The 26,601-nt window shown below is 35.2% G+C and overlaps 5 protein-coding genes across 9 annotated transcripts; 2 read left to right on the forward strand and 3 right to left on the reverse strand.

Moving 5' to 3' along the window:
* Positions 1 to 430: 430 nt before the first annotated feature.
* Positions 431 to 6,224, reverse strand: LOC140970744 (dynamin-related protein 5A-like). Its single transcript, XM_073432631.1, has 16 exons — positions 5,891 to 6,224; positions 5,226 to 5,289; positions 5,003 to 5,107; positions 4,725 to 4,826; positions 4,460 to 4,510; positions 4,300 to 4,361; positions 4,081 to 4,171; positions 3,899 to 3,963; positions 2,969 to 3,163; positions 2,515 to 2,634; positions 2,295 to 2,365; positions 1,988 to 2,213; positions 1,452 to 1,502; positions 1,047 to 1,275; positions 811 to 950; positions 431 to 712 (listed from the first exon to the last, which is right to left on the reverse strand). The coding sequence occupies exons 1-16, from the start codon at positions 6,017 to 6,019 to the stop codon at positions 584 to 586; spliced, it is 1,830 nt and encodes a 609-aa protein (XP_073288732.1). The 5' UTR covers positions 6,020 to 6,224; the 3' UTR covers positions 431 to 583.
* Positions 6,225 to 7,368: 1,144 nt separating this feature from the next.
* LOC140970745 (UV-stimulated scaffold protein A homolog) lies at positions 7,369 to 10,028 on the reverse strand. The gene is made up of 2 exons (XM_073432632.1): positions 9,726 to 10,028; positions 7,369 to 9,364 (listed from the first exon to the last, which is right to left on the reverse strand). Exons 1-2 carry the CDS (start codon positions 9,906 to 9,908, stop codon positions 7,586 to 7,588), a joined length of 1,962 nt encoding a protein of 653 aa, XP_073288733.1. The 5' UTR covers positions 9,909 to 10,028; the 3' UTR covers positions 7,369 to 7,585.
* A 3,858-nt stretch (positions 10,029 to 13,886) lies between these two features.
* Positions 13,887 to 16,425, reverse strand: LOC140970750 (transcription factor MTB1-like). Of its 2 annotated transcripts, none has more exons than XM_073432637.1 (2): positions 16,239 to 16,425; positions 13,887 to 16,044 (listed from the first exon to the last, which is right to left on the reverse strand). In XM_073432637.1, exon 2 carries the CDS (start codon positions 15,819 to 15,821, stop codon positions 14,148 to 14,150), a length of 1,674 nt encoding a protein of 557 aa, XP_073288738.1. In that variant the 5' UTR covers positions 15,822 to 16,044; positions 16,239 to 16,425; the 3' UTR covers positions 13,887 to 14,147. The 2 variants fall into 2 exon arrangements, with proteins under 2 accessions (XP_073288738.1, XP_073288737.1); XM_073432636.1 differs by having other exon boundaries at positions 13,887 to 16,061.
* A 2,116-nt stretch (positions 16,426 to 18,541) lies between these two features.
* On the forward strand, positions 18,542 to 19,172 carry LOC140970752 (ethylene-responsive transcription factor ERF023-like). The gene has a single exon (XM_073432640.1). The coding sequence runs from the start codon at positions 18,550 to 18,552 to the stop codon at positions 19,063 to 19,065; it is 516 nt and encodes a 171-aa protein (XP_073288741.1). The 5' UTR covers positions 18,542 to 18,549; the 3' UTR covers positions 19,066 to 19,172.
* A 794-nt stretch (positions 19,173 to 19,966) lies between these two features.
* Positions 19,967 to 25,781, forward strand: LOC140970751 (exportin-2-like). 4 transcript variants are annotated; one of them, XR_012174182.1, is made up of 4 exons: positions 19,972 to 23,170; positions 23,259 to 23,301; positions 23,391 to 23,433; positions 25,438 to 25,781. XR_012174182.1 is itself a non-coding variant. In XM_073432639.1 (3 exons), the coding sequence occupies exon 2, from the start codon at positions 20,228 to 20,230 to the stop codon at positions 23,150 to 23,152; it is 2,925 nt and encodes a 974-aa protein (XP_073288740.1). In that variant the 5' UTR covers positions 19,967 to 20,056; positions 20,192 to 20,227; the 3' UTR covers positions 23,153 to 23,170; positions 25,438 to 25,781. The 4 variants fall into 4 exon arrangements, 2 of the variants coding, with proteins under 2 accessions (XP_073288740.1, XP_073288739.1); XM_073432639.1 differs by lacking the exons at positions 23,259 to 23,301; positions 23,391 to 23,433 and having other exon boundaries at positions 19,967 to 20,056; positions 20,192 to 23,170; XR_012174181.1 differs by lacking the exon at positions 23,259 to 23,301.
* Positions 25,782 to 26,601: the final 820 nt, after the last annotated feature.

Raw genomic sequence — 26,601 nt, forward strand, 5'->3', positions numbered from 1 at the left:
GTTTTTATGAACTTTTATAGAAAGCGAAAATATGAATTCATTATTAGATAGAACGATTTAAAGAAGTTACTTTACAAAAAAATGGAAAACATTTATAAAAAATGCTCAACCTCTCTTTTCAGATTAAAAAAAAAAAAAAAATTTGTACGGTGACCTTTTTTTTTCATGACATTCTTACAATTTCTGTAATTAATTCTTGGTGTCGCCAAAATCCCCTTAATGGTCAAAAACACTATAATTGCATCAGTAAGTAATACTGCTTGTGAAGTGGCATCATTAGATGGTCGAGAGTATGACAGGAAAATCGATCATGCGGATCCGATACAAACTTTACAGTATATACTGGTGGTACGTGTTGAACTCAGTTTCATGGGGATCAGGCTCAATATAGTACGTACGAAGTAAAAATGGAGGCAATACCGGTATACAAGTAAAGGGACCAACCTTCAGTAGTAGAAAGAATGGAGTCACACACAGAATGAAAAGATCTCATATAACTAAACCACTTTTTGTTGCAAGTAAAGAAACCAATACATATAAAACAGGGAGAGAATACATGACGGGGGAAGATAGACATCAATTTCTATTTCGACCAGGCAACTGAATCGATCTCTGCTTGAGCGTTTCTATATAATTCGAGTCTCTTTGCAAGAGAAATACGCCTCTGCATAATTGCTGGATCCTCATCCAACAGTGTGCCCAACTGTCTCCCCTGCAAGCAAATTATAATACATTTATCCAATAAATATAAAGCATAAATTTTCGAAGATATATCCCCTCCAAAGTGTTCACTTAACCGAAATATAATACCTCTTTCTTGCCTAATTCGGTGAAGAAATGATCAAGTAGGCTGCGCTTTGCCTCACGGACTTGACAATAGACGATAGACTTGGGAATGGAGTTCCTCAGACTTGCACAAACCATATTTACGTAAGACAACACAGTTGATCCTGTATAAGAAAATGGCACAAGTTGAAAATTAAATAAATTACCAATGAAATTAAAAGATAAAATAATGACGGAGACACAATAGTTGCTACACTCACCAATTCGTCGAAGATACGAGTCATTGTATCTATCAAAAATGGAATGAGTTGGATTACCACCCTTCTCAACATCTTGAGGAAGTTTCCGAAAGAAATCAACAGTTAAGTAACTGCATTCCATTTCCACTAGCTGTAAAGTTGCCTTCTTGCTTTCCTCCTTCAATCTGTCTAATGATTCAACAGCGGCATTCCCAACCTCAACTCTGAGAGAGGGGTATTGCTTCAACTCCTGGAAGCAGTAGACGCATGAATCGTCAAGTTCTCAATAGCAAATGATATTTTAAGTACTACATATTCGACTAGTCCAAATTTTCAAAATTAGGGGTCCTGTCATTTGTCAACTTATTCAAAGATGAAAGCAACGCAAATAAATGAATACTGCTAAAAATGAATCTAGAAACTTACCACAGTCTCGCTCATTGACTTTTGCACTAATTCTTTCAGTATTCCATGAACCTGACATAGAGAGAGAGAGCATCAACAGATAGTCAATCACACTATGAAACTGATACGCCTCAAAATGAGCAAAATCATCAAAACTAGTCCACAAGACTCTCTTCTCTGCTGTAAGATCCCAAGGGGATTATTTTTTCATTTTCAAGAATAAACACAAAAAAAAAAAAAACCACAGCCCACAGCGGCTGTCTCTCAGAAAGAAAGCCTAGGGTCAGGACTTAGACTCAAAGCTTATCTCCAGAACTAGCATCGAATCAATAACGTAACTAATAAAATCAATATAAATAATTCTTGTTGAACTAAAATGATCTTATTTTTTTAGACCGGACATCCAGGATTTGTTTCAATCAATAGATACTTGCATGATAATTGAAAAAAAAAAACCAAATAAGACTCAAAATCTGTTTCTCAGTATAATTGGTTCTGAGTTTTACTTGGTCATCGTTTTTATTATAGTCATATTAAACAGAAGTTCAAAACAATACCGCATCAACAGCTGCCTCAGCAGGACCTTTGATGGTAATCAACGCAGTTTCTATTAGACGACGATAACCCTGTTCAGGAGCTATAAGATGAGGTTGATACCCATCAGCTTCAGTTATTAGTTTCCGTACATTTTCCATCGCTAGATGCTTGTCAAATTGCAAGCGTTTCAATGCAGCCGGTAGCTGGTTATCAAACACATTGTATATTTTATCACCACCTGGTCGACTGTAAATTCATGTGAGAACAGAGTTGAGAACTATGATGGAACCTAACTAGAAAAAGGTTACAAAAATAAGGAATACATACACCCCATCCAGATGTTCCTTGAATATTCCATCAAATGCACGGCAGATTTCCATTATCATGTACAACTTTCCCTGCATTGATAATCAAGGGTTGAAATCAGAACGTATGTCATGAAGCACAAATAATGAAAACGCTTTTGTATAAGAAACAAATTATAAAACTCGCAGATGACTGACCATGGACAATTATTTAAAAGGTAAAGAGGAAAAAATTTACTTACTCCGGCATCAGTAGCAATGGGCTTTCCGAGACGACTCAACTCAGATTCAAGCTCAATAATTGTTTTGTTGATAAGGGACTGAAGGCCTGGAATTCGAGATTTGATAACAGATTCCAAATGCTAGAACATGGAGACAAATTGGAACATATATATATAATTGCAATTAGTCAACTTCAGATGAATCAGAATATATTAAAACACAATTTACAAAAGTAACTTATACAGCTCCAGCGTCGATTAGTTGAAAACATCTAACATCTTGATCTTATTTCAGCTCTGTTGGCCAGAAATAAATGGAAAGGGATATATAGCTTCCTTCGACAAATTCTTTCAGTGAAAGTTTTCAATTCAGTCTCAACATAATTATTCTTCAAAAAAATGAAAATTTTGCATTTTCTACTAGAGTTCTCTCCTTATGAGCTTAGCAAGCTGCCGAGGAAGATAATTAACTTACTTTGGATAGAATTTTCCCAAGATGCTCAGAACCCATCCTGTGAGCAAGATGTTTATATTCTGGGGTTTGAGCAAAATACTCCCGCTCTCTACGTCTAGCAGCGATCATGTCCACATGTTTGTTGATGTCTTGTTGAGAGCGATTAATAACCCCTATCCAAGGGAATTGCAGCTTGTAAGCTCTTCCTTCCAAGATCTGAGAAGCCAAAAAGAATCCTAAATAGGAAAATACTTCTAAAAAACAACCACATTCTTGCAGTAACACGAAAACTTCTTTTCAAAACGGCCCATGACTCAAAAATCAACATGAAAACACTAAACAGACAACGGGAACTTAAAAATTCAAATATCTAGGGACATGAATTCCAAGCAGCAGACAAAACTATCAGTAACAGAAAAACAAGGATCCTCCATGTTAGCATCTAAAAGGCACCAAGATAATGATTATTGAGTACAACAAATATTTAGCAAAGAACTTAGATGTGAAAATAAGTCCAGAATGGCACATGGGATATTAGAAAAACGAGCATCTGAATCAACACAATAAGTGCTTGTCACTATTGTCACGATTTGTAAGATGATCTTGATGTAGTTCTGGCTTGTGAACCTAAAATGCACTTAAAGAGCATGTAAAACTTTATATCAAGCTCATACATGTCAGCGAAAAATGAAGCTGAAGTAGGCAGCTAAAACTATGGGGGAAATGACAAAATGAAATGGTATTCTATCCTGACACAGAAAAACGACACTAAGCTGCAACACAAAATTGCACTGAACCACGGGTTCTGCGAATTACTAGTTGCAAGGACATCAAGATTCATAAAGGGACAGCTCTAAGTCAAGTACAATCAACACAAAACTAGGGAAAAAGAATTGTTTCAATTCCATAAAAAGTATCAGAATATCATCGATATACAGTTTTTAAACCTACCTCTACAGCATCAGTACCCTTATCCATCAGATCAATCTTTGTTAAAACTCCAAATGTTCTTTCTCCTGAAATAAGTCCATCGTAAACTCAAAAAATTAAATATGAAAAAAGATAACATGGTAACCAAATGACAGTAATAAAATTGAACATGATTCTACACAGACAAACAGTTTCTAAGATACCTTTTGGATCTACCTCTCGAGAAACCTTGATTGCATCCGATGTGGCAAGATCTTGGTTGGCAGGAGAAACTGCCAATATAATACAGTTGGGCTGCAACGTATTGTTTCGATTAAAATATTAAATTTACATACTGCTTTGAAAAAATTAAACCATTTGGTTCTTCCAATTTACTGGAAAAATAAACACAAAACTAAAGAGAGAAGACAAAAAGAAAATACCTTCTCAATATAAGATCGCACCATGTTTTCAATGTCCGTTACTATGGTGTCCGATTGACCCTCTATATTAAACAAGCATTTTGGTTATTTTCAGAGGAAAATGAGACAAAAAGAACAAGAAGCATTCAAATTTACAATATAAATTAAGGGAATAACTCACCGACAGCAACTTTTGTAAGTCCAGGAAGATCGATCAAGGTCAAATTCACAACTGCAATCACCAAAGTCATGCAATCACTACATACTCAGCAGACATAAAAAAGTATCATTTGCAATTGAGACTTGATTTATTTCAGATTTCAGAAAGTGCATTTGCAACAATAACTGCTAGCATCAGTTAAAAATTTAAGATTGGTATAAATCACCACATACGTGTAAATAAGTTATCAGAAATGAGAAATGAACAATGAAGCATTCTAACTCACCATTGGGGGAATAAATGCTAAGATAAATTGGAACACTAGAAATGTGTTTGGAACGCCCTGTCTCCCTATCAGTCTCATCAGCAATCTCCTTTCTTACAGCAGCTGCAGAAACCAAAAATTTTATTTTCTATCAATGTGAAACACTCAACAAAAACTTATTGAAAAGAACCAAACAGTGGATGCTAACACTGTGGGGAATTCATGACCTGACAAAAAATAATGATAGAAAAATAGGTTCCATTTTAATTAAGAGGAAAAGAAACCCCCATAAAATTTACCAAAATCAGTAAATCTCTTTCTAGGAAGATGTCCAAACTCTGCATACTCTCTACCCTCATCCAGCCGATGAAGCTGAAGGACAAGCGGGCGTCGAGTAACAATTCCTGTAATTTAAATTATCCCCATATAAGCTCATCCATGTGTCAAAGAAGAAGGGAATCTTTAAAAAAAAATAAACATTCCATATGGTGGTTCATCCATAGCACAAAGATATCTATGTACCAGATCCACGAGGCAAGAAATCCTTTCCAACAATGCTCTCAAGTACTGAGGACTTCCCAGAACTCTACAGACCATAAAACATCAGCGTCAATTGCCACAAAATGTAACTAATAAGAGAAGAAAGACATTGAATCAAAGTGTAACTGGCTGCGAACGGTTCAAAGAACAGGTATAAAATGTGAAGATCACAAAACTAATCAATACAATCAATAGAAGCATGCAAACTGTAACTGTAAGCAGCAAGGCTTAAGCCAGTTTCTAACTTTTCTCCCACGATGAAAGGTTTCTTATTAAACGACTTATTTAGGATTACAACATAACTTGATAATCTTTAGGTAATTTAGGTGCATAACACAGATCGATAAAAATAAAGACATAAACAAGTGATACAGAGAAAGTACATTTGCAAAAGAATTAAAGAAATAGTGAAAAAATAATCAAATCGAAATCAATACAATTATCAGGTAGATATAAACTTAAATCCACGAAAGTACAAAGAAAAATCATGAAATCGTCGATTACATAAACACTGACACTATCCGAAGATATTACACATAAGAAGGAAGAAAAATCCAGCTGGTCAGCACAAATAGATCGAACAAAAGAGAATCACAAGAGCGAAATACTTCGAAAACAAATAAAAATAAAGAAACTCAATCAGATACCTGTCCGCCGACGACGGCGATAGAAGGTAAAGCGTCCCAGAGCGTAGGTAACGCGCTCTCCTCCCCGTGATCTCCAAGCGCCGTGCATGCTCTCTGAAGCCTGTTGACTAATTGTATCAGATTCTCCATCTCCAAGTCAGCTCTGAGTCAAAGATCCGTGATTTAGAACAGCAACCAAAGCAGTTCAAATTTTATCTCGGAAAAGAAATCGGAATCGGTAGCTACTGTTTGATCTCTCGATCTCGTATTGACAATTTGGGAAATAAATGTTGAAGATCGAGAAATTTTGCAGGCAGAGAGGGGGAGAGAGCGGAGGAGGAGATTTTGAAATGGGGAAGAATTTGGGGCATTTAAGGGTCGAACCGCCTGCACTCGGTGGGTCGGGTGGCCCGGGTCCATTTCTTTGTTTGTGTTTAAATCTTAATGACGTTACTACTTTTTGAATTTTGAAAAGTCTGGAGCATTTTTTTCTTATTTTATTTATTATATTATATTTGGGGTGGCGGTGTACCGTGTATCCGAAGTCTCTGAGAGCCTCATGCTCGTCTAGACAAACACTTATACCATGTTCTTATAAAAAAAATTTTTACAAAATTTTTATAAAAAATTCAAGAATTATTTTAAAAATAAATATATATTTGGACAATTATTCTATAAAAATATTTTATAGTTAAAAATGTGTTTGAACTACTTTCTCAGTTATTCTAAAAATATCAAAAAAAATTTATATTTTCACTTGTTCTTTAAAAACTATAAGTGAAGAACAATTTATTAAAAATATTTTCATAAATTTTTACAAAATTTTAGTCTAAACGCGTGTTTTATGTTTTTTTTCACTTATACAACACTAAACTATTTTTAAAGAATTTTTCCTAACACAGCATCCATATTTAAATAATTTTGTTATTTTTTTCTCAAAAAATAAATTTTTATTTTAATTTGATCTGATTGATTTTTTTTTTATGTCTTGTTTGATAAATTTTTTTATTCTTTGTTTTATGTTTCAAATATTTGTTTTTGATGTTTTACAAAATTTTCACTGATATTTGGAAAGTTAATGTGAATTAGTATCGTCCAGTTTTGATGCCATTAGCAGAAATTGTACTAATTTATTTGGTGATTATATTTGATTAAATATTTTAATCGTATTGGATCGCTTTTAGTGTAATAACTGTAAAAGATGTTTTGAAGAAAAGTATACCATCCAAGTCAAAATATCGTATTTTTCTAAAAAACATTAATTGACATTAAAGTGTTTTATGGTAGTTCATTACTCGAATCAAATTTTTTTTATAACATTTCTATTAATTTGGTACAAAAATTTCAGAAATGGTTGTGTTCGTTTTCTTAACCAGTGTTGCATGTGTTACTACCGACAAGAGCGCTGCAGTTTGTTTGATTCATTTAAGATCATTGGCTCTCCGATGCACAACGGTAGTACACGTTGAACATTCAATAACTTACTAAAATTACAGCAATAAAACAGCGAAAAGGGCGTGAAATAAGAGTGACCTAAACCAAGTTTATGTTATGTACAATATGTAGCAATTAAATGTTGGTCCACGAATTTCAAGTACAAAAAAGCACCTCGAACTTCTTGAGGCGACAAGATAGTTGAGGCACGCCATTATCTTTTGATCATGCACATCAGCAAATAGAAATAATAAACAAACACAAGTAAGACTGAACCTTGATCTACCATTGATTTGGAAAAGCCTCCCGATAGTTGGCGTCCTCTGATTCTGTCAGCTGTCTTATAGTGCTCTCGCTTGCTCCAGTGCTTAATAGCCTCCGAGCTAATCTATCTTTAGCAGTATCTTTCTTTTTCAGCATCGATGCAAGTGTTTGTTTCTTGATTCTAGATGAAGATTTAGAACCATTCCCAAGTTCCATGTCTCCTCCAATATGAGAGGATCTAGAAGTTGAAGCAACTGCTGCATCTCGAAGAACAGCTTCATTGTGTGCTCGGACTTCTGCAAGCTTTGCTCTCTTCAAAGCCTGCTTGTCTGATCGACCCTTCTTGGCTTCTTCTCTATCTCTTTCCCTAACATTCTGCACAGCTTGCTTTAGTAGCTGCTCCACCTCATCACTGTCCACATCTGGAGTCATTTCTACTGACTGATTCTGGGGATCTGTCTCTTCTACTATAGAGCTCTCACTAATCGGATTTCCTTGATCATCCCTAGGGATGATAAGTCCATGAAATGGACAAACTCTCAAGTCTCTTCTTTGACAAAGTTGTCCATTTCGTAATGGTGCTCGACATGGTTTGATTTCAACAGGCTCTTCTTTATAAACAGATGCTCGTACGTTAAGTTCGGCTATTTTCTCTGCTGGTATAACTGCATCACAGTCTACCCTACCCCAGTGACCTTCAAGATCCAATCCCCTATGATTAGCCAAAACATCCCGGTTTGAGCCCCAGTTATCCAGGAAGGAACCCCAGGTAAAAACTGGGGCTTCAGCCAAGAGTTTACCTCGGGCAGGGTTTGATTCGCTTCTACCACTGTCACAACTATTTATCATATTTTTGTTAGACACTTTATTATGGAATTCTATGCCCTTTGCATCATCAGCGGTCGATGCAACAGGGCAATCATTGCCTTCGGAATGATTAGAAACAGAGTATCCTTTCTCAAATCCTTGCAAAGTACCATCTTCCCAGATATCTTCTTCGGTATTTGCTACATTAGGAAGTGCACAACCTGATTCTTCACATTTATCCTTAGTCAATCGAATGAGATTTCTAATATCTATAAACTCCTTCAAAGTAGAATCCCTGAACCTGTTATCTTCCACGTCCACCCTTATTAGAACAGAGAGCCATTCTTGTACTCCAGCTAGATGCTTAGTCACCAAAACCTTATAAAGTTCTCTCAGGGCATCGAAAACAATTTTATTTTCACTACTCTCCTGAATTTTTTCTCCCTCTCTCAAAGAATCATGGCGTATCTGCCGTAATTCTGAGTTACGAAACTCTTCGATTTCTTCACCATCTACAGTAGCAAATGACAGATGTACATCCTCCGTTTTAAGAATATCTAAACATTCACCAATCTCATCAATTGTCGATTGTATTTCATCTTTAATCGAAGAAATACTAGTCTTCAAGGATTCATATTTTTTCAGCAAGATCTCCTTTGTTCTCATCTCCCTTTCTTTCCTCTGTAGCTGAATCCGAGCTGCATTGGCTTGCAGGTTAGGAAATTGAAATCGGAGGGTGTTCTTAAGATAGTCGTACCCCAACCTGAGCTGTCTGTAATGAATGCCAAATGTGACATTCCACATTTCTAATAACTCGATAGCCTTTGAGCGCAGAACAGATGCAACGGAAGTAGGCGCGGGTAGTGGCAAATTCCTTCGAAATCCAATACTCAAGCTGAGTAACTGATCTAGATTCTCGACCATAAGAGTTCTAAAAAGTTTGGACCGCATGAAAAGCTCGTTTATTATGAGAAGTGCAAGATATCTTACCTATACAACACAAAATAATCCAATTTATATCAAAATATCTTCATAAAGGGGCATTGATGAATTTCCGAGCGTCGACAAACTGGGCAAAATACTTTCAAATAATAATTGCAGGTATCAGTATCACACTGCTTAAACCTGAGAAGCCTGTATATATAGAACAAGCTATAGTATAAAATAAAAATCGAGAATGAAACGGTGAAATTACGGTAGATTGAGGAAAATCTGAGCATACAACCATCTATCTAAAGCAAGTACGCAGTGAAAGGTAAGCAATTTGCTAATAAGATTGAGCTTTTCGTGAATAAATTTTTAATTAAAGCTATGCTCCTGAATAATAATGAAACTGTATTAGACGAGGTACCTGAGAATGGTCACGTTTCATGAGCGATAATAGGGTTTGGGCGGCGCATCGGAGCTCGGGATCGGATGAGCGGACCGAGGATTTGATGGCCTTAAGGAGCCGGGGATCAACATCCGCCGCTGTGGAGTTGGTGGCCCTCTCAATCAACGGCAACACCGCCGCCCTTTCCGTTTCTACCTTCATGATCTCTTTATCGTTTATCTGGGGTTATTTTGGTATTTAGCGGTTATCTTTGTGAGCAGTGGTGGGCTCGTCAGAGTCGACCAATCGTTGTCTCTCTTCATTGTATATCGATTGACCGTACAGAAGGCGGTTACAGGAAGTTGGGCCAATTGAGTAGTTTCTAGGAGACGGACTACTACCTTCAGGCCCAGGACCAGGCCCAGGTTAAGTATTAGAGCTACGACACGAAATAATATATCATTATTATATTATTGGAAATACGTATTTTTTACATCGGCAGAATTACTATTTTATTATTTATTAAAATTTCGTACTTTCAATAGCTTCCACTGAAATTATACAATCCTACCACACATTAATAGGTTGTGTAAATCAATATGATCATTAAATATTTTACACGTTCTCATTATTAAATCTGATTCTATATGAAATTTAATTTAACCTAAATAAACGAAAGGAACAAAGATTATTTTACGGGGATGGGATGCATCAACGGATAGATTTTCATACTCACATGTTTGTTCTTAATATTGCGGGCGTGTCGTGGTGGCACGCAAACAAAATTTAAATTTTAAAAAATGAAACAACTTCTACAATATCAATGATTTGAGCTCTCGATTTGACAGTTAATCCTAGACTATTCGATTTGATGCGATTAACACGAATAAATTACTTGAACATTAAAAGAAAATTCTTCAAATGGAACAACTACAAAGTTACTTTGGGTTCTTCTTGCACGATCAATCGTGGTTATGATAGTTGGGTTACATGTTACACATTATTATTATTTTTTTACAGAAAAACTTGTAATTTTATTCAAGACGGAGTAAGATCCTCGATTAAAAGCTTTCCTAACCAAATAGGAAACTCTCCACAAATCCACACGAAAGATGAGGGAGAAGAAATAGCAAAAGAGGCTAACGAGTGCGCAACACCATTTGCGGTGCGCAAAACATGTTCTAATTTTAAATGGACATGAGTTGCCGATAAATTCCTAATCTTTGTTGCAAAGGCCCCAATATATCCAAAGTCCTATGTTGGACTAGTGACTGTTTGCACTGCCATAAGAGAATCCGATGTAATCTGGTTTATCCTTAAATATTGAGTCTGAGTCATTTGAAAACCTTCTTCAATTGCAATAAGTTCAGCGGCTACTATAGATGGTGGTTTATTAATTTGCTTCCCAAAGGCTAGCAATGTTTGGCCCTCGTGATTCCGCACAACACCGTCGATTGCATATCGATTGGAATTGACATTATAAGCTGCATCAACGTCCAAACGCAATTGGTTGATTGGTGGTGCTATCCATCGACTCGGTGATGATATATGTTCTCTTCTACTTGCTCAAGTTAGCATTGATGTTCTCACCTCTTGGTAGCCGCAAAGCATTGTCTCGCACCATTCTACATCAATCCCTTCTTCTTAGAATCATTGTTATGTACGGTTCTAAGTCTCTCCATCCATACTGCACAAGTTCTCGTAGCAAAGAATTCAAAATCCTTTCTGTTAAGTTTGCTCTTCATCCATAATGTAATATCAAACACCTCCATCATTCGTACCATCTTTAGAACTGACCAGTAACTAGTATATTTCCAGCAACTTTTGATCGCTGGGCATGAGAACAAAGCGTGACTGGTTGAATCATAAGCAAAGTGGCATAATGGGCATGCTCCAGTGGTATGGATATGATGTACCAGCAGATTACCTGATGTAGGAATTATATTATGTAAGACCCGCCACCAGAAGATACGGACCTTAGGGGGTATCGAAAGAGACCACAAGAATTGCCACCAACTTTTTAAGTGCACTTCAGAGCTATTCGCAGGTGGATCATAAAGTCCAATTGCTGACTTGTACCCGTCTCTAACCGAATATTTACCCTTTTGATCGAAAACCCAATATCTAGAATCCTCTTGTGTCAATGCAGTTAGATTGATAGATAAGATTTCCGATGCAACATGAGAGGAGAAGAGCTCGTATACCAGCTGTTCATTCCATTCTCCATACCTAATAAGAGTGTTCACCGTGGAGAAATTTTGGGGAATAGGTGAGTGATTTTGATATACTCCTATCCCCGGGATCCAACGGTCTGCAAAAGTTGCAACTTTCTGTCCATTTTCTATTTTCCAGTATAGCCTTTTCTCCAACAGAGGGCGACTCCATAAAAGTGATCTCCATATGTACGATGAGTTGCTACCAAGAGCGGCCTTCATGATGTCTTGATGTCTAAAGTATCTGGCTTTGAGTACTCTTGCAACCAGTGAATTAGGATTAATAATAATTCTCCATATTTGTTTTGCTAGAAGAGCCTTGTTAAAATGTTACACATTATTATTAAATTGATAGTTTATCTTATCAAATCTTATGTTTATTGATCATTATTATTTATCCACCTATTAATTATTTATCTTACATCAATCAAATCATTGAATTTAAATTACAATATTACTTTTAATAAATAATATTATTAATATTTTATTGATATTTGTTTGTCTGATTGTATCGCATTCCCTTGTGAAATTTTGAATATAATATGGATTTAGTTTTGAATCATTTTAATATATACTAGCGACACTTTGTACATATTGTGTGCGTATGTGTCATTTTTTTGTTGAATTTTTATTATTTTTTTATTTTAATTATTTCTTTTAATTTCTATACTAGAAATGATATAATCATTTAAATTTCAAGAATTTGAACGAATATAAAAAATATATTTTAGTAGTTTTAAATTTTTTGTAAAGAGGATATGATGGTGATAAAGGAATACATAAATTGACTCAAATATATTTTTATAATATTTTTTATTAAATGAAAATAATATATTTTTATAATTTTAAAGAGGTATCGTTGATATTTTAAAAAATCCATCATAACACAAAAGTTAGTTATTTTAGGTATCTTAAAATTAATAATATAGTATGAATAAGTGAAAACGCTCCAAGAATTCAGAAACTAAAATTAGATATTTTATTTCCCTCTCATGTTAATATATTTAAATTTCACCCAATATTATATCATACGTGCTGTGTCTATACGTAAATTTATTTAGTGATAAATTCAGACCAAGTACTTTAATAAATAATTATTTTTTCTAAATAAAATCTGCACGAAAAAAATGATAAATTAAATAAAAAAAAATGCATAAAAAGACAAATTTGGAAAATGAAAATTGCTTCACCAAAAGTTATTATATAAAGAATTATCTCCTTTTATATAATATATTATATATTATTCCATAATAAAAATACAACGAATGATGTACATGTAAGAATAACCACCACTTCATTTCAAAAAAAAAAAAAAGAATAACCACCACTTATAAATAAACATGTTCCACACGTCTCAATCGTCCACACATTTGGTTGGTCATCATTTGCTTCTCTTCTTTATTCAACAAACTGCACCGTCTTTAATTTAAAAATAAATTTACATAATTTTTATATATAATAATATATAATATAAAATGTATAAGATTATATAATTTAGACCACCAAAATTTTCAAAACCTACTCGACCACTCTTAACATGTAATAATAAAAGACTCAGTTATAATAAAAACATTAAGCATACTTTGTCCCCAAAAAAAAAAAAAAAAAAAAAAAAAAAAAAAAAAAAAAAAAAAAAAAAAAAAAAAAAAAAAAAAAAAAAAAAAAAAAGGAAACATAAACATATCACAATATCCTCAAAATTCAAGAATGCTAGTGGTCCAACATGATAATTGATAAATATCATCCCGATGTATCCCTCAGGCTACCCACCAATATTATTTCTCAACAGCAGTCCTAATGAGTGCGAAAGGAGCCGTATCTTATCCTCAGGTTCAACAAAAGAAAGAAAGCAAATAAATCTTATGTTAAAAACTTTGAAAAATTTTGCATTTTTCATCATCCGGATCAGAGATTGTCAAGTTCCCATCATTTTAACTATGTTCACTGCTGCGGAATCGACAACGTCGACAACATAACCAGCTAAAAGTAGACTGAAATTTGATATTTACGAAGTTAAATTCTGGTGGATATACATAATATGTGTGTTGTAGACATACAGGAAATAGTTATACCACTTGGATTGAACTGAGTTTGTTTTTACTCCTACCATTACCAGAAGTATATAAAAAAATCTCTGAATAAGGTTTTCAAGATTGGTTCACGAGGCAACCATTAAGCAAGTAAATTTGTCAAAGAAAAACAACACTTGTATTTACCGAATAGATGACAATTGCGGTGAGGAGTTGGACTAAGGAACAAATGCTTTGATCAACTTCTCTTTAGTCAGCTGTTGTGATCCTTGAGACTTGACTACAAATGTGTGAAGAACTTGCTCATTCCCTATTGAAAAATTTGCATCGACGATGCATGCATTTGTGTTCTTTACAGCTTGAATGAGCCTTGACGTCGGGTGGGCGTTCAATGGTAAGCTCACTCTCACAATGATTTCATCACAGCCAGATTCAATGTCAATGCTTGGAGTCTGTTCTTGGTTTTCTGAATTTAGCTTAGCTTCTACAGGAAATCCTTCTGTTGATACAGACCCATGCACTTCTTTGTCAGACTCTATTTCCTTCAGCCTCATCTGAAGTTCAGTTATGTAAGCTACAGTCTCTTTTAAAAGGGATGCCTTGTCTGCTTTTGAAACATTGGGCACTACTGCTCGTAGAGCATAGAAATGCTGGTTCAGCTTTTCCCGTCGCTGTCTTTCTGCTTCTACATGGTTGAGTGGCTCCTCTCTTCCATTTGCAGGTTTTCTACCACGCTTTCGAGGCCTCTTCTCGTCCATTGTCCCAGTATTATTTGCTTGTTTGTGTAAAATCTCAACATGTGACTGCTCAGACACAACAATAGGCTGTTTCGAAAATACAGGCCTCAATGCTCCGGTAAAATCAATCTGCATTTGGGGTGGTTTTGTATTCCCAAAATTGTCAGTACTGGGATCCTCCCTCGCCCCATGAAAGTCATTTTTAGTGTTCATAAGACGCAACCTGTTCCAATCCGTGCTAGCATCCAATGTTTCATCTTCCACATTCTTAATAGAAAGTTTCTTGTCGGGGTGTGCAGGACGTAAATTTAAGTTCTGCCCGAAAATTTTGGAGACTACTCCTGGTTGGTTACTTTTTAACGGATTCAAAGTATGACCACGCTCATCTCTTTTGTCGGCAACAGCCACCACAGCCGTAGCTTGTTTGGCCTTGAGCAGCGATGAAAATGAAGAAAACGAAGATGTGATCATCTTTAGAAGTTCCAAACTCTCCGGAATACATCTCACTGATCCTAGTTCAACCACTCCACTGTCAGTTGGAATCAATATTATAGTTCGCAAACCAGCGCATTTCGCAAGGCACGACCTCACGCAATATTCCAATGGCGATTTCACAACATCCAACAACCAGATATGTCTACCAGATGCATAACACCTCCCTGGACCCCCATCTCCTCTACAAAAGGAAAAGTACATAGACGCAAGAAAGAACATCTCAATATCAGTAATCTTATCCAATCCAAACGCATAACTGTCCTCATCGCTTCCCCCAAACAGTGTATGCAAATGTTGAAGAACCTTTTTCCTCATTCTTTGCAGGGAATCATCCTCAAGTCTTGTATTTAGAATTCCAGAAATTTCCGTCCCCTCGCCTTCAAGAGGCTCTCGACAACTGCCATCCCCCCATCCTAACACCAAATCACCGGACTTGGACCTCGAAAGCTGCCAAAAAATCGCGTAATTCCAACAGAAATTGGCAGAGTTCGGGTGCTCCACAAGATCTGAGAGCTTGTTTTGCAAATTCTCATCACTCCCAATAGCCATCAATGAGCATTCATGGGAAACCGAGTTTGACATCAAGTGATCAAAGGCCTTAATTCCCAAAACCGCCACCGCCATAGCCTTATTCTCATCAGTCCACTCAACACGCCCCATGCCAAATTCTAATTTGGTCCCACAAAACAGCCCAATAACTTAAGGTTTTGAGCTGTAATAATCCCGAATAACACTAAAAAAAACCAGTCTCAATGGTTGATAATTTTGAAAACAATCTGAGAACACTTAGAAAACCAATCCGGCTCGATCCCATCTCAAATTCTCTATAAAAACTCGAACGTTTTTTGCAGAAACCCAACTGGCCATATCATTAATCCCAGATCTGAAAGGTTCCCAAATCTATATAAAAAAAAATGCATAACAAGAAAAACCAGAAAACAGGAAAAAAAAAAAAAAAAAAAAAACAAAAAAAAAAAAAAAAAAAAAAAAAAAAAAAAAAAACCCCACTTAAAAGCGAGTTCAGCATGAAGCAGCAACATACATGGCCAACAGATATGGAAAAAAAAAACTACTCACCAGAATTCGATATCTTTCCCACGTAAAATACCATCTAATGATTCATGAAAATAATACTTTATTCATCCCCAAAACCAAATGATACGCAGTTTGAAGAGAAAATAACATGTTTTTTTCGCGTCGTATTTCCCAACAGTAAACAAGGGAGGCAATAAAATCATTCTATTTGGTCTATCCATCACGAATTAATTATCATCGTATCAATACCATTATCGATCTTCTTTTATATTTTAATAAAAATCTACATCATATATTAATAATCAGNATTTAAAATGGATCCTTTTTTCAGTGTATAAATATTACTTTTATTTGTCATTTCTCAAAAAATATATTATTTTGTCAATCCAAAATTAGACATACAATTTAATGTTGTAGTTAATATAATATGATGATTTATTTATAAATTGAACAATAATTTTTTATAAAAAAAATACTAGTTTCCATTTACAATCTCATATTTGTTTAATTATATATTTCATCCAGCATATCCACATCAAAGTAAATACACGAGAAAGCCAAACAATTATTATTATTATTTTTAATTTTTTAGTATCACGACTTGTCACTATTTATTTCGAATTGATTTATAACTAAGGGAAGCATGCGGGGTATGACAATAGTTTAATGATGGTGGTTATAATATAATATTACTAAGGTCTTCACAAAACATTATTCTACTAATCAACCTACGTGGACTTTATTAATTTTAACTCGTGAAAAAATATACATATAGTATTGTCCCACGTGATGCTCTAGGGCCAAAATAATAGGGACCTTCGTCATGATAATACAAAATTTCTTATGATATATTGTTAATTTTGTGATACGGATTTTTATTTTGAATCAATTCATAAAAAATGACACCGTGATAATAGAAGTGATATTATAATATGATAAACCATAATTAATCTATATATCAATAACAGTATGTTTGGTAAAAAAAAATTTTAAAATTAAAACATTAATTGATGCATTTAATTCTGCAAACCAAATGCTACCTTAAAGTTATGCAAGACCAACAACCACATGTATCATTGTATGTGGATTCTTTGGAAAGTCGCAAGAACATGTATATATTGGAGCCAACGTACGTCGAAAGTTCAAGGAAATTTCCAAATTGATGACTTTATATAAGACTGATGTCTTAGTGTAATGTAGCAAAATTCTTTGTCAAGTAAGTTCGGAACCTCCAAAATCTAATTTCTAGTCTAACCTAGTATGTAAGATGCATACCCAGGACCACAGCAATTGATCAAAATGATCACATATAATTTGTTAAAGATTAAAAAAATAATGTAATTTCACTATATTTATTTAATTCCTCCTAAATAATAAAAGAAACCGATGAAAAGGACAAAAAAGTGAAGCTTAAGTCACCTAATTCTCGTGTTGTTTTTGTTCATGTGAACTCGATCAAGGGGACCAATAACTTTCAAGCGCCTTGACCATGACATATCGAGTCTTGTTTTAAGGTTAAATTTGTCAAAAATAAAAAATCATCTACAATAATAAATATCAATTCATAGTTAACTGTTTAAATTATAAGATATTGATTTATTATATATTTTTGTATCTTCTGATGCAAATGGTTATAGAATCGTAGATTATGTTGTTATCTATGTATATAGATTTATCGTAAAGTGATGTATTCTTAATCTACTTGATCGCAAATAGGGTATTTTACGTTTGTCTTGCAGAATCTTACAAACATTTTATTGGAAATTTGACCAAATTGCAACATTGTCATAATTAAGGTCCGATCCAAATTGTAAGTGGTTAATGTTGTTTTCAAATTATTAACAGCGAGCACGCATGTTATATTGGTTAGATGATTTTGTAAGTAGATATTAGTTGTTCGTCGGTTATTGTTCATCAAAGTCAAAATGTGTGTTTGGACGAAAGATTTTGATTTGAGAAAGTATTTGAAGATATTGTTTGAAATGATTCAATGTTAGGATGAATTTGAAATTCACAATGATGACTCAGAAAATAACTAATTTGTATTTGAAATATATTATCAAGTGTATTTGCATATACACAAATGCATTTATTATTATGAATTTGAAATCTTTTTGTTCAAATATAAAAATTAATAAAATGTATTGGATCTAAAAATATAATATTTTTGGGAATATTAAGAAAAATAATTATTACATAGCTTCATTTGTTATTTTAAAATTTTTTTTTGAGGTCGAGGTTTGGGGGCATATTCGTGAATTAAGGTTTTCTTCTGGTCCCAAGTCCTAACCAAGAAAGCATAAATATTACTGCAATATTGCCAATCTGGCATGCATGCTGAGTTTGATTTGCAATGGAGCAACCACCATCAGGCGACACCAAAGACGACAACTCCGCCGTCGTCGCAAATTCCTCGAAACAAGCTGGAGCACTTAGCGACACGCGCCACCCACTTTACAGAGGCGTGCGCAAACGACGGTGGGGAAAATGGGTTTCAGAAATCCGGGAGCCCAAGAAAAAGAATCGAATATGGCTAGGGTCTTTCCCTTCGCCGGAGATGGCTGCGAGAGCATACGACGTCGCTGCCCATTGTCTCAAAGGCCACAAGGCTCAGCTCAATTTCCCTGAAGTAATCGAGCGCTTGCCGCGGCCGTCCACCAGCACCGCCAGGGATATCCAGGCAGCCGCTGCATTGGCAGCCAAGATGGTGGTTGAGAAGAGTGGCGCCGCTGTTGAAGGTGGAGGCGTTGATGACTTTTGGGCGGAGATTGAGCTGCCGGAGCTGATGGATGATGATAAATATCTGTCGGAGGTATGGAATTGGGAAAATTACTATTGTAATCATCTTGGGGGATCAAGAGACATGTGATGATCAGTATTAGTTAAGCACACAAATAAATATATTTTATGTTCATATAATTATTTGATATCAATATTTATATGTATCATATAAAATAAATATATATAATATTATTATACGTTGTAAATCTAATTCAATTTCCAACACCACGTCAAATTTGAATTTTCTAGTACATATCTATTTTTGGATTGAGATGTTCTATATGATTTACTTTTATAATATTAAAAAAAAAAAATTTGTGAAACCATCTCACATTCGTAAGACGGATTTCCAATGCGACCTAATTTATAAAAAAAAGTAAATTATTTATTAAAAATATTATTTTTCATTGTAAATATAAATTGGGTATACACAGATAGTGTAACGAGAGATCAACTCTATAATAGCATGCTCTATCGAATTTCTCCAAATAGTTATTATACCACAAAGTTCAAATTATATATTTTACATAAACTTTATACATTAATTTTAAATTATTATACTTATATATACTATTTTATCAATCATTTGGCCAAAAAAATAATTAAAATTACAGTAAAAACTAAATAAACTTAAAAGTTTCATCTGACCTTGATACCACAAAGTTCAAATTATATATTTTACATAAAATTTTTACATTAATTTTAAATTATTATACTTATAGCAGAAAAAAAAATATGAGTATAATATTGAATGATCAATTCTGTTTTATAGAACGGAGTAAATTTATAATTTTTTTGGAAAGAAAACTGAATAAATAATTCTTCGAGTTATAATGATGTAAATTAATTAATAGTAAAAATCAATCAATAAAATAATTTAAATAATAATCCAATTAATGACTATAGAAGAAAGTATCAAAATGGGCTTAGTATAGGCCCAATAAAATGAAGTAATCTTGCCGTAAATAAATAAACAGATTTGGTATGCTCTCGAGTCCTTCCCCCCCATCCCCTACCTCTAGCTCTCTTTGTTCAAATTCACTCGAGTCTGCGAATCGATCTCCCAATCTCGCTCTCAGGTATTCTGTCCCCAAATAGACGTACATTAGATCTGTATCCATATATCTATCATTTATTTATTCTTAGCAATCGATTTCGTTTGAGGAATCGGATTTTTTTTTGCTTACCATTTCAAAATATTGTATAAACCCTAGACCATATAGCTACGAGCTGAGAGCTTGAGGTCGAAAATGGACTGGAACCCAGAAACTCTGCAATTTCTCTCACAGTGTTTCCTCAACACCCTGTCCCCTATGCCTGAACCTCGTCGCCAGGCGGAGAAGGCTTTGGCGGAGGCTGCTGATAGGCCTGACTATGGCCTTGCCGTGCTTCGTCTCGTTGCCAGGCCATCTGTCGACGAGCAGATCCGGCAAGCTGCAGCTGTGAACTTCAAGAACTACCTTAAAGCTTGTTGGACCTCGCAAGCTGGTGATCCATCCGGGGCCCAAAACCCAGTCATACCTGAGCAGGAAAAGGACCAGATTAGATCCCTGATAGTTAGTTTGATGGTTAGTGCCTCTCCGAAAATTCAGGCGCAGTTAAGTGAAGCCCTCACTATCATTGGGAAGCATGATTTTCCTAAAGCTTGGCCGACTTTATTACCTGAGCTCGTGTTGACTTTGGATAAGTTGAGCCAGGGGAAGGACTATGCTTCAGTTAATGGGGTTCTGACCTCCATTAATTCATTGTTTAAGAAATTCAGGTACCAGTTTAAAACCAACGAGTTGTTACTTGATTTAAAGTACTGTCTTGATCATTTTGCAAAACCGTTGCTGGAAGTGTTTAAAAGGACTGCAAGTTATGTAGAAGAAGCCGTTTCTTCTGGGGCTGCAAATGCAAGTTCGCTCAAGCCATACATAGAATCTCAGAGGTTGTGCTGTAGGATTTTCTATTCGCTTAATTTTATGGAGTTACCTGAGTTTTTCGAGGATCATATGGACGAGTGGATGACCGAGTTCTTGAAGTATTTAACCACAAAATACAGTGTGTTGGAGGATAGTGGTCCCGATGGGCTCGCTTTGGTTGATGATTTGCGAGCTGCTGTATGCGAGAATATTAGTTTGTATATGGAGAAAGAGGAGGACTTATTTCAGAAATATTTGAGTGGGTTTGCAGAGGCAGTATGGGGACTTTTGGTGGCCACGTCAAATTCTTCTAGTAGGGAAAGGCTGACTGTGACCGCTATTAAGTTTCTGACCACGGTTAGCACTAGCGTTCATCATACTCTATTCGGAAGGGATGATATTTTGCAACAGATTTGTCAGAGTATCGTGATTCCAAATGTGATGTTGAGGGACGAGGATGAAGAACTGTTTGAAATGAATTATGTGGAATACATAAGGAGGGATATGGAAGGGAGTGACCTCGACACAAGGAGGAGGATTGCCTGTGAACTCCTGAAGGGAATTGCCTTGAATTACAAGGAGAAGGTCACTGAAAAGGTTTCTGCGCAGGTGCAATCTCTTTTGGCTTCATTTGCGCAAAGCCCAGCTGCAAATTGGAAACACAAAGATTGTGCAATATATTTGGTTGTCTCCCTTGCCACAAAGAAAGCTGGTGATACTTCTGTCTCCACTGATCTTGTGGATGTCCAGAGCTTTTTTGGATCTGTGATTGTACCAGAGCTGCAAAGTCAGGTAGTGGATGTGTTTCCCATGTTAAAGGCTGGTGCATTGAAATTCTTCACCATGTTTAGATATCAGATCTCCAAACATGTTGCACTTGCATTGCTACCTGATGTTGTTCGATTTCTTGGCTCAGAATCAAATGTGGTCCACTCATATGCTTCCAGCTGCATTGAGAAGCTTTTGCTTGTCAAAGATGACGGAGGAAAGGCAAGATACTCAGGTGAGGATATCAGTCCATTTCTGCTCGCACTAATGACAAATCTTTTCGGTGACTTGCAGAAGCCAGAATCTGAAGAGAATCAGTATGTGATGAAGTGTATCATGAGGGTTCTTGGTCTCGCAATTGTTTCTCGTGAGGTTGCTTTACCATGCATTAATGGTTTGACAATAGTTCTGAACAGGGTGTGCGAGAACCCTAAAAATCCTGTCTTCAACCACTATCTGTTTGAATCAGTGGCTCTTCTTATTAGACGGGCCTGTGAGCGGGACCCATCACTCATTTCTTTTTTAGAGACAAGTCTACTCCCTACACTGCAAATGATATTATCCAGAGATGTCAGCGAGTTCTTCCCTTATGCATTCCAACTCCTTGCTCAGCTTGTTGACTTGAATGTATCCCCATTGCCAGGTAATTATATGGAGATTTTTGCTATCCTCCTTCTACCTGAATCATGGAAAAAATCTGCAAATGTTCCAGCGCTGGTTCGTTTGCTCCAAGCTTTCCTCAGAAAAGCACCTAATGAACTAAACCAACAGGGAAGGTTATCTAATGTCCTCGGGATTTTTAACACGTTAGTTTCAACTCCGAGTACTGATGAACAAGGATTTTATGTGCTCAACACTGTGGTAGAGAACCTTGGATTTGATGTCATCTCACCATACATAAGCCACATATGGGTCGCTTTGTTTAAACGGCTGCAGTATAATAGAACGGTGAAGTTTGTGAAGTCTCTTATTCTATTTATGTCACTTTTCCTAGCCAAGCATGGTTCTCAGAACCTTGCAGGCTCAATGAATGCTGTTCAACCGGATGTATTTCGTACAATTTTAGAGCAGTTTTGGGTACCAAATCTTAAGCTGATCACAGGTTCCTCGGAGCTCAAATTAACTTCAGTTGCTTCTGTTAGACTTCTGAGTGAATCTTTGGCACCAGCAGATTCCAAGCTCTGGGGAAAAATGCTTGACAGCATAATCACTCTTCTTTCACGACCAGAGCAGGAGAGAGTTGAAGAGGACACCGAAGTTCCAGACTTTGGTGAAAGTGTTGGTTATAATACAACATTTGTTCAACTTTATAATGCTGGGAGGAAAGAAGACGACCCTCTTCCAGAAATCAAGGATCCAAAACAATTTTTGGTGGCCACCCTGGCAAATCTTTCAGCTCGCTCCCCGGGAACATTACCCCAAATTATTAATGAAAATCTAGAACCTGCAAATCAAGCTGCACTTTTTCAACTTTGCAGCTCCTATAGTGTGACAATAGTTTGAGACTCGAGTCTTCTTTTGGTAAGTTGTAAGCATTTTACTTGCATTTATCATGTTATTAATGAAAATCTAGAACCTGCAAATCAAGCTGCACTTTTCAACTTTTCAGCTCCTATAGTGTGACAATAGTTTGAGACCCGAGTCTTCTTTTGGTAAGTTGTAAGCATTTTACTTGCATTTATCATGTTATTAATGAAAATCTAGAACCGACAAATCAAGCTGCACTTTTTCAACTTTTCAGCTCCTATAGTGTGACAATAGTTTGAGACGTGAGTCTTCTTTTGGTAAGTCGTAAGCATTTTACTTGCATTTATCATGTTACATTTGTCATTTATTCAAAACTGTAGTACTTGGCATTGGTGAAGATTGTTTAAATTTGATCAGCTCATATTGATAACAACATATTAAGCTATGGGATTCAGTAGACTTGGAGAAGACCTTTTTTACTTCTTTAGTCTAATAACTTTAACTATTTTTATGTAAGATGCTTGCCAGGCTTTCTGTCGAGTATATGTGCCAAACATCTTCGTGATTCATAATGTTTCCCCTGTATTTCTTCTTCATTGGATTTTGTTGGGTGCAATAATTGTCTCTGCTTTGTAAAGCAATCGAACCGTGGTGCTTGAACTACTGTGCGGTTTAAAAGATTTGAGTTGCATCATTACTACTAGCTATAGCTTTTGGTAACGCGACAAGTGCGCGGTCCTACAATTGGTATCAGAGCCAAGGTCACGGGTTCGATTCCCATTGATTGCAAGGAGTGCAATTATTGGGAGGGAGATTGTTTGGTGCAATAATTGTCCCTGCTTGGTAGAGCAATCGAACCGTGGTGCTTGAGCTGCTGTGCAGTTTAAAAGATTTGAGTTGCACCATTACTGTTAGCTATAACTTTTGGTAAAGCGGCAAGCGCTCGGTCCTACAGATTTCCCTGCTTGATCATTCAAAGAATATTTTTTATATAAGATCTAAAGCATGTATGGAAACTCAATGTATTTTGCCATTTACTATAAATTGAGTGGCGTTTTTCATTACCGTATCATTGAGTTGAAGTGGGGTTCGTAAGAAAAATGATTAAAACTAACAGTTCATGATTGGTTGTCAAACGGATTAAATGTTTATTATGATGTTTTTTCTACCTCTCCAGTGTGCATTTTAAGCAAGGTATACACTATAAAAATTATGTGAGACCATAATTGTTGGTTTCCGCTGGCAGGCTCTGGAACATTTTTGGTTCATTTGTTGCAAACTATGTGTCGTCTGAGAAATTGGTAGTCATCACAGTTTGACACTCTTCATATCTAATTACATTAACATTTATTGGCTACTGCAGTGGGTCTTAGTCATCACAGTTTGACCCTCTTAATATCTAATTACATTAACATTTAAGAATTAGATATATTGATCACATTTTGTTCGTATGGTGATTATTATGATATAAGCTGGAAAGTATTTGTTGTTGCTGCTGTTTTACATAGTTTTAACATGTTTTGTTCTTGTTTTAATTGCATATTATATTTTTTATGTTGTGCTAAATATATTTTATATTCCCCTGAATCATCTTGCTTTGGTGTGCTGTAGGATATTTTGCTTGGCAGATTAATGAAGTAACCTATTAAGAAATTTCAATGGAATGGATATTGAAAAGTTAGTTGTTAAATATATAATTAGGAAGACCTGCTCATTATATTTTTCAGTTTGCTTAACATTTCCCCTTTCCTCGCCACATGTTATGGAGCTGCAAATTATAAATTCCTAGCACCATATAAATTGTAATTAATTGATCTGGTATCCGATCCCCGGTATTGGCTTTATGGATTGATTAGATTAAACTTTAGAAAATTCCCACTCATCTTCTGGGTTAATGATCTTGAAAGGTAAATACTATGATGCTTCCAATCCAGCCTTTTATGTAGTTTATGCCAGAAGCTTTTGTGTCCAGGATAATCCTACTAACTGGATGATGTATGGATTAAATCATCAACATTTCATTTTAAAAATTGCAAAAAGTCAAAAGCATTTCCCCTAAAAAAGAGAAACAGGTACAATTGTTTGTTCCATCTGAAAATGACTGGATGCCGATGTCAACATTTACAACTTTTCATTGTGTTGGATATAACTGCTGCATAGAAGGAATTGCTGGCATGTTTGTTAGAGAAAATTGGTGCTTTACAAAATTACATTGATTTTATCTTGTTTGAACTCTTTCTGTCCACCTTATTGCTTTTTCTCCTGATATTAGTCTATATTTACAGTTTCTGAGTCTGAATTAATCATTTTTCCTTTTTCAGGAGTTATGTTTTATTGATGGGTAACACCATGGTTTGTGGTCATAGTTCCGTGTTCATGCACAGGCTTGCTTTAAATGAAATGGGCAGATGGATAGATATCATTTACGCTCGCAATTTATCAGTCGGCTCTCATTTTCCGACCAAGCAGTTTTATGTAGTCATATTGAGTGGCCAGTATGAATGTGTAGGTCTGGTGGCGCTTCATATGAATGCCTGTCCGTTTTACCTTAAACATGATTCTGCGGCTGTTTCTTTCTTTCTTTTTCCGGCTTTTCTTCCTCACGCATTGTTTGTTTTTCTTCAAATTTGTGCGGCGGCGATAAGCAAGTGAGTCATTAAGAATCTGTTTCCGGACTCAAAAGTTTTGCACTTGTTGTTGCTGCTGAAATTGTTTGCCAAAATTATATATTTCAGCATCAATCATGTAATTGTGAATGTTTGAAAGGCGGATAGAAACCCATCATGTGTCAACTTCTGTTTAGGGAAGAAAACCAGTAGCAATAGCCAATGGAAACCTGGATGTCCGTCTGAAAAATTACTTCTGTATGTGGTAAAACCGTGTGATTCTTAGACATATATCCCTAAATGTTTTCGTGAATTGGTCAAACTAGTAATCTATCCATGTGTGTAAAAATTAGACATTATATTGATATATTTGTAAATATAATATGTGTAAAAATTGAATATTATATTGATATTTTTGTAAATATATTTATGTGCTAGAGACATGATAAAACAGCATTGTCCTTTTAAATTAAATTTTTGTTTTACAATTGTTGATCATGTCAAATCAATTGATACATAATGAACAATTATTATTAAGAAATTTAATAATGAATAAGTGACATTAATTTCCGATTTCTTTTTCATTTTAGAAAAAAGAAAGTTTGAATTTATTTGTAATATAAATATAAATATAAATAATAATAATAATTTTTTAAATGATATAGATGTATATAGACTAGAAAAAATTGAAGAGTTTATTGATAAAACTTCAAGTTTTTAGTAGTATTTTTAAAATAATAATAAAACTATAAAATTTATTATTTTGAATTTCACAAAAATTAACATTGCTAATTTTCTACGTATTTTTCTAAAAAAAAATTGATGACGTTGTATTCTATGCAAAAATATATATGTACTAGTGTCTAATGTTACAGAGAT

The sequence above is a fragment of the Primulina huaijiensis genome, chromosome 2 (assembly GCF_012295235.1).
Source record: "Primulina huaijiensis isolate GDHJ02 chromosome 2, ASM1229523v2, whole genome shotgun sequence".
In the NCBI taxonomy this organism is placed as follows: domain Eukaryota; kingdom Viridiplantae; phylum Streptophyta; class Magnoliopsida; order Lamiales; family Gesneriaceae; genus Primulina; species Primulina huaijiensis.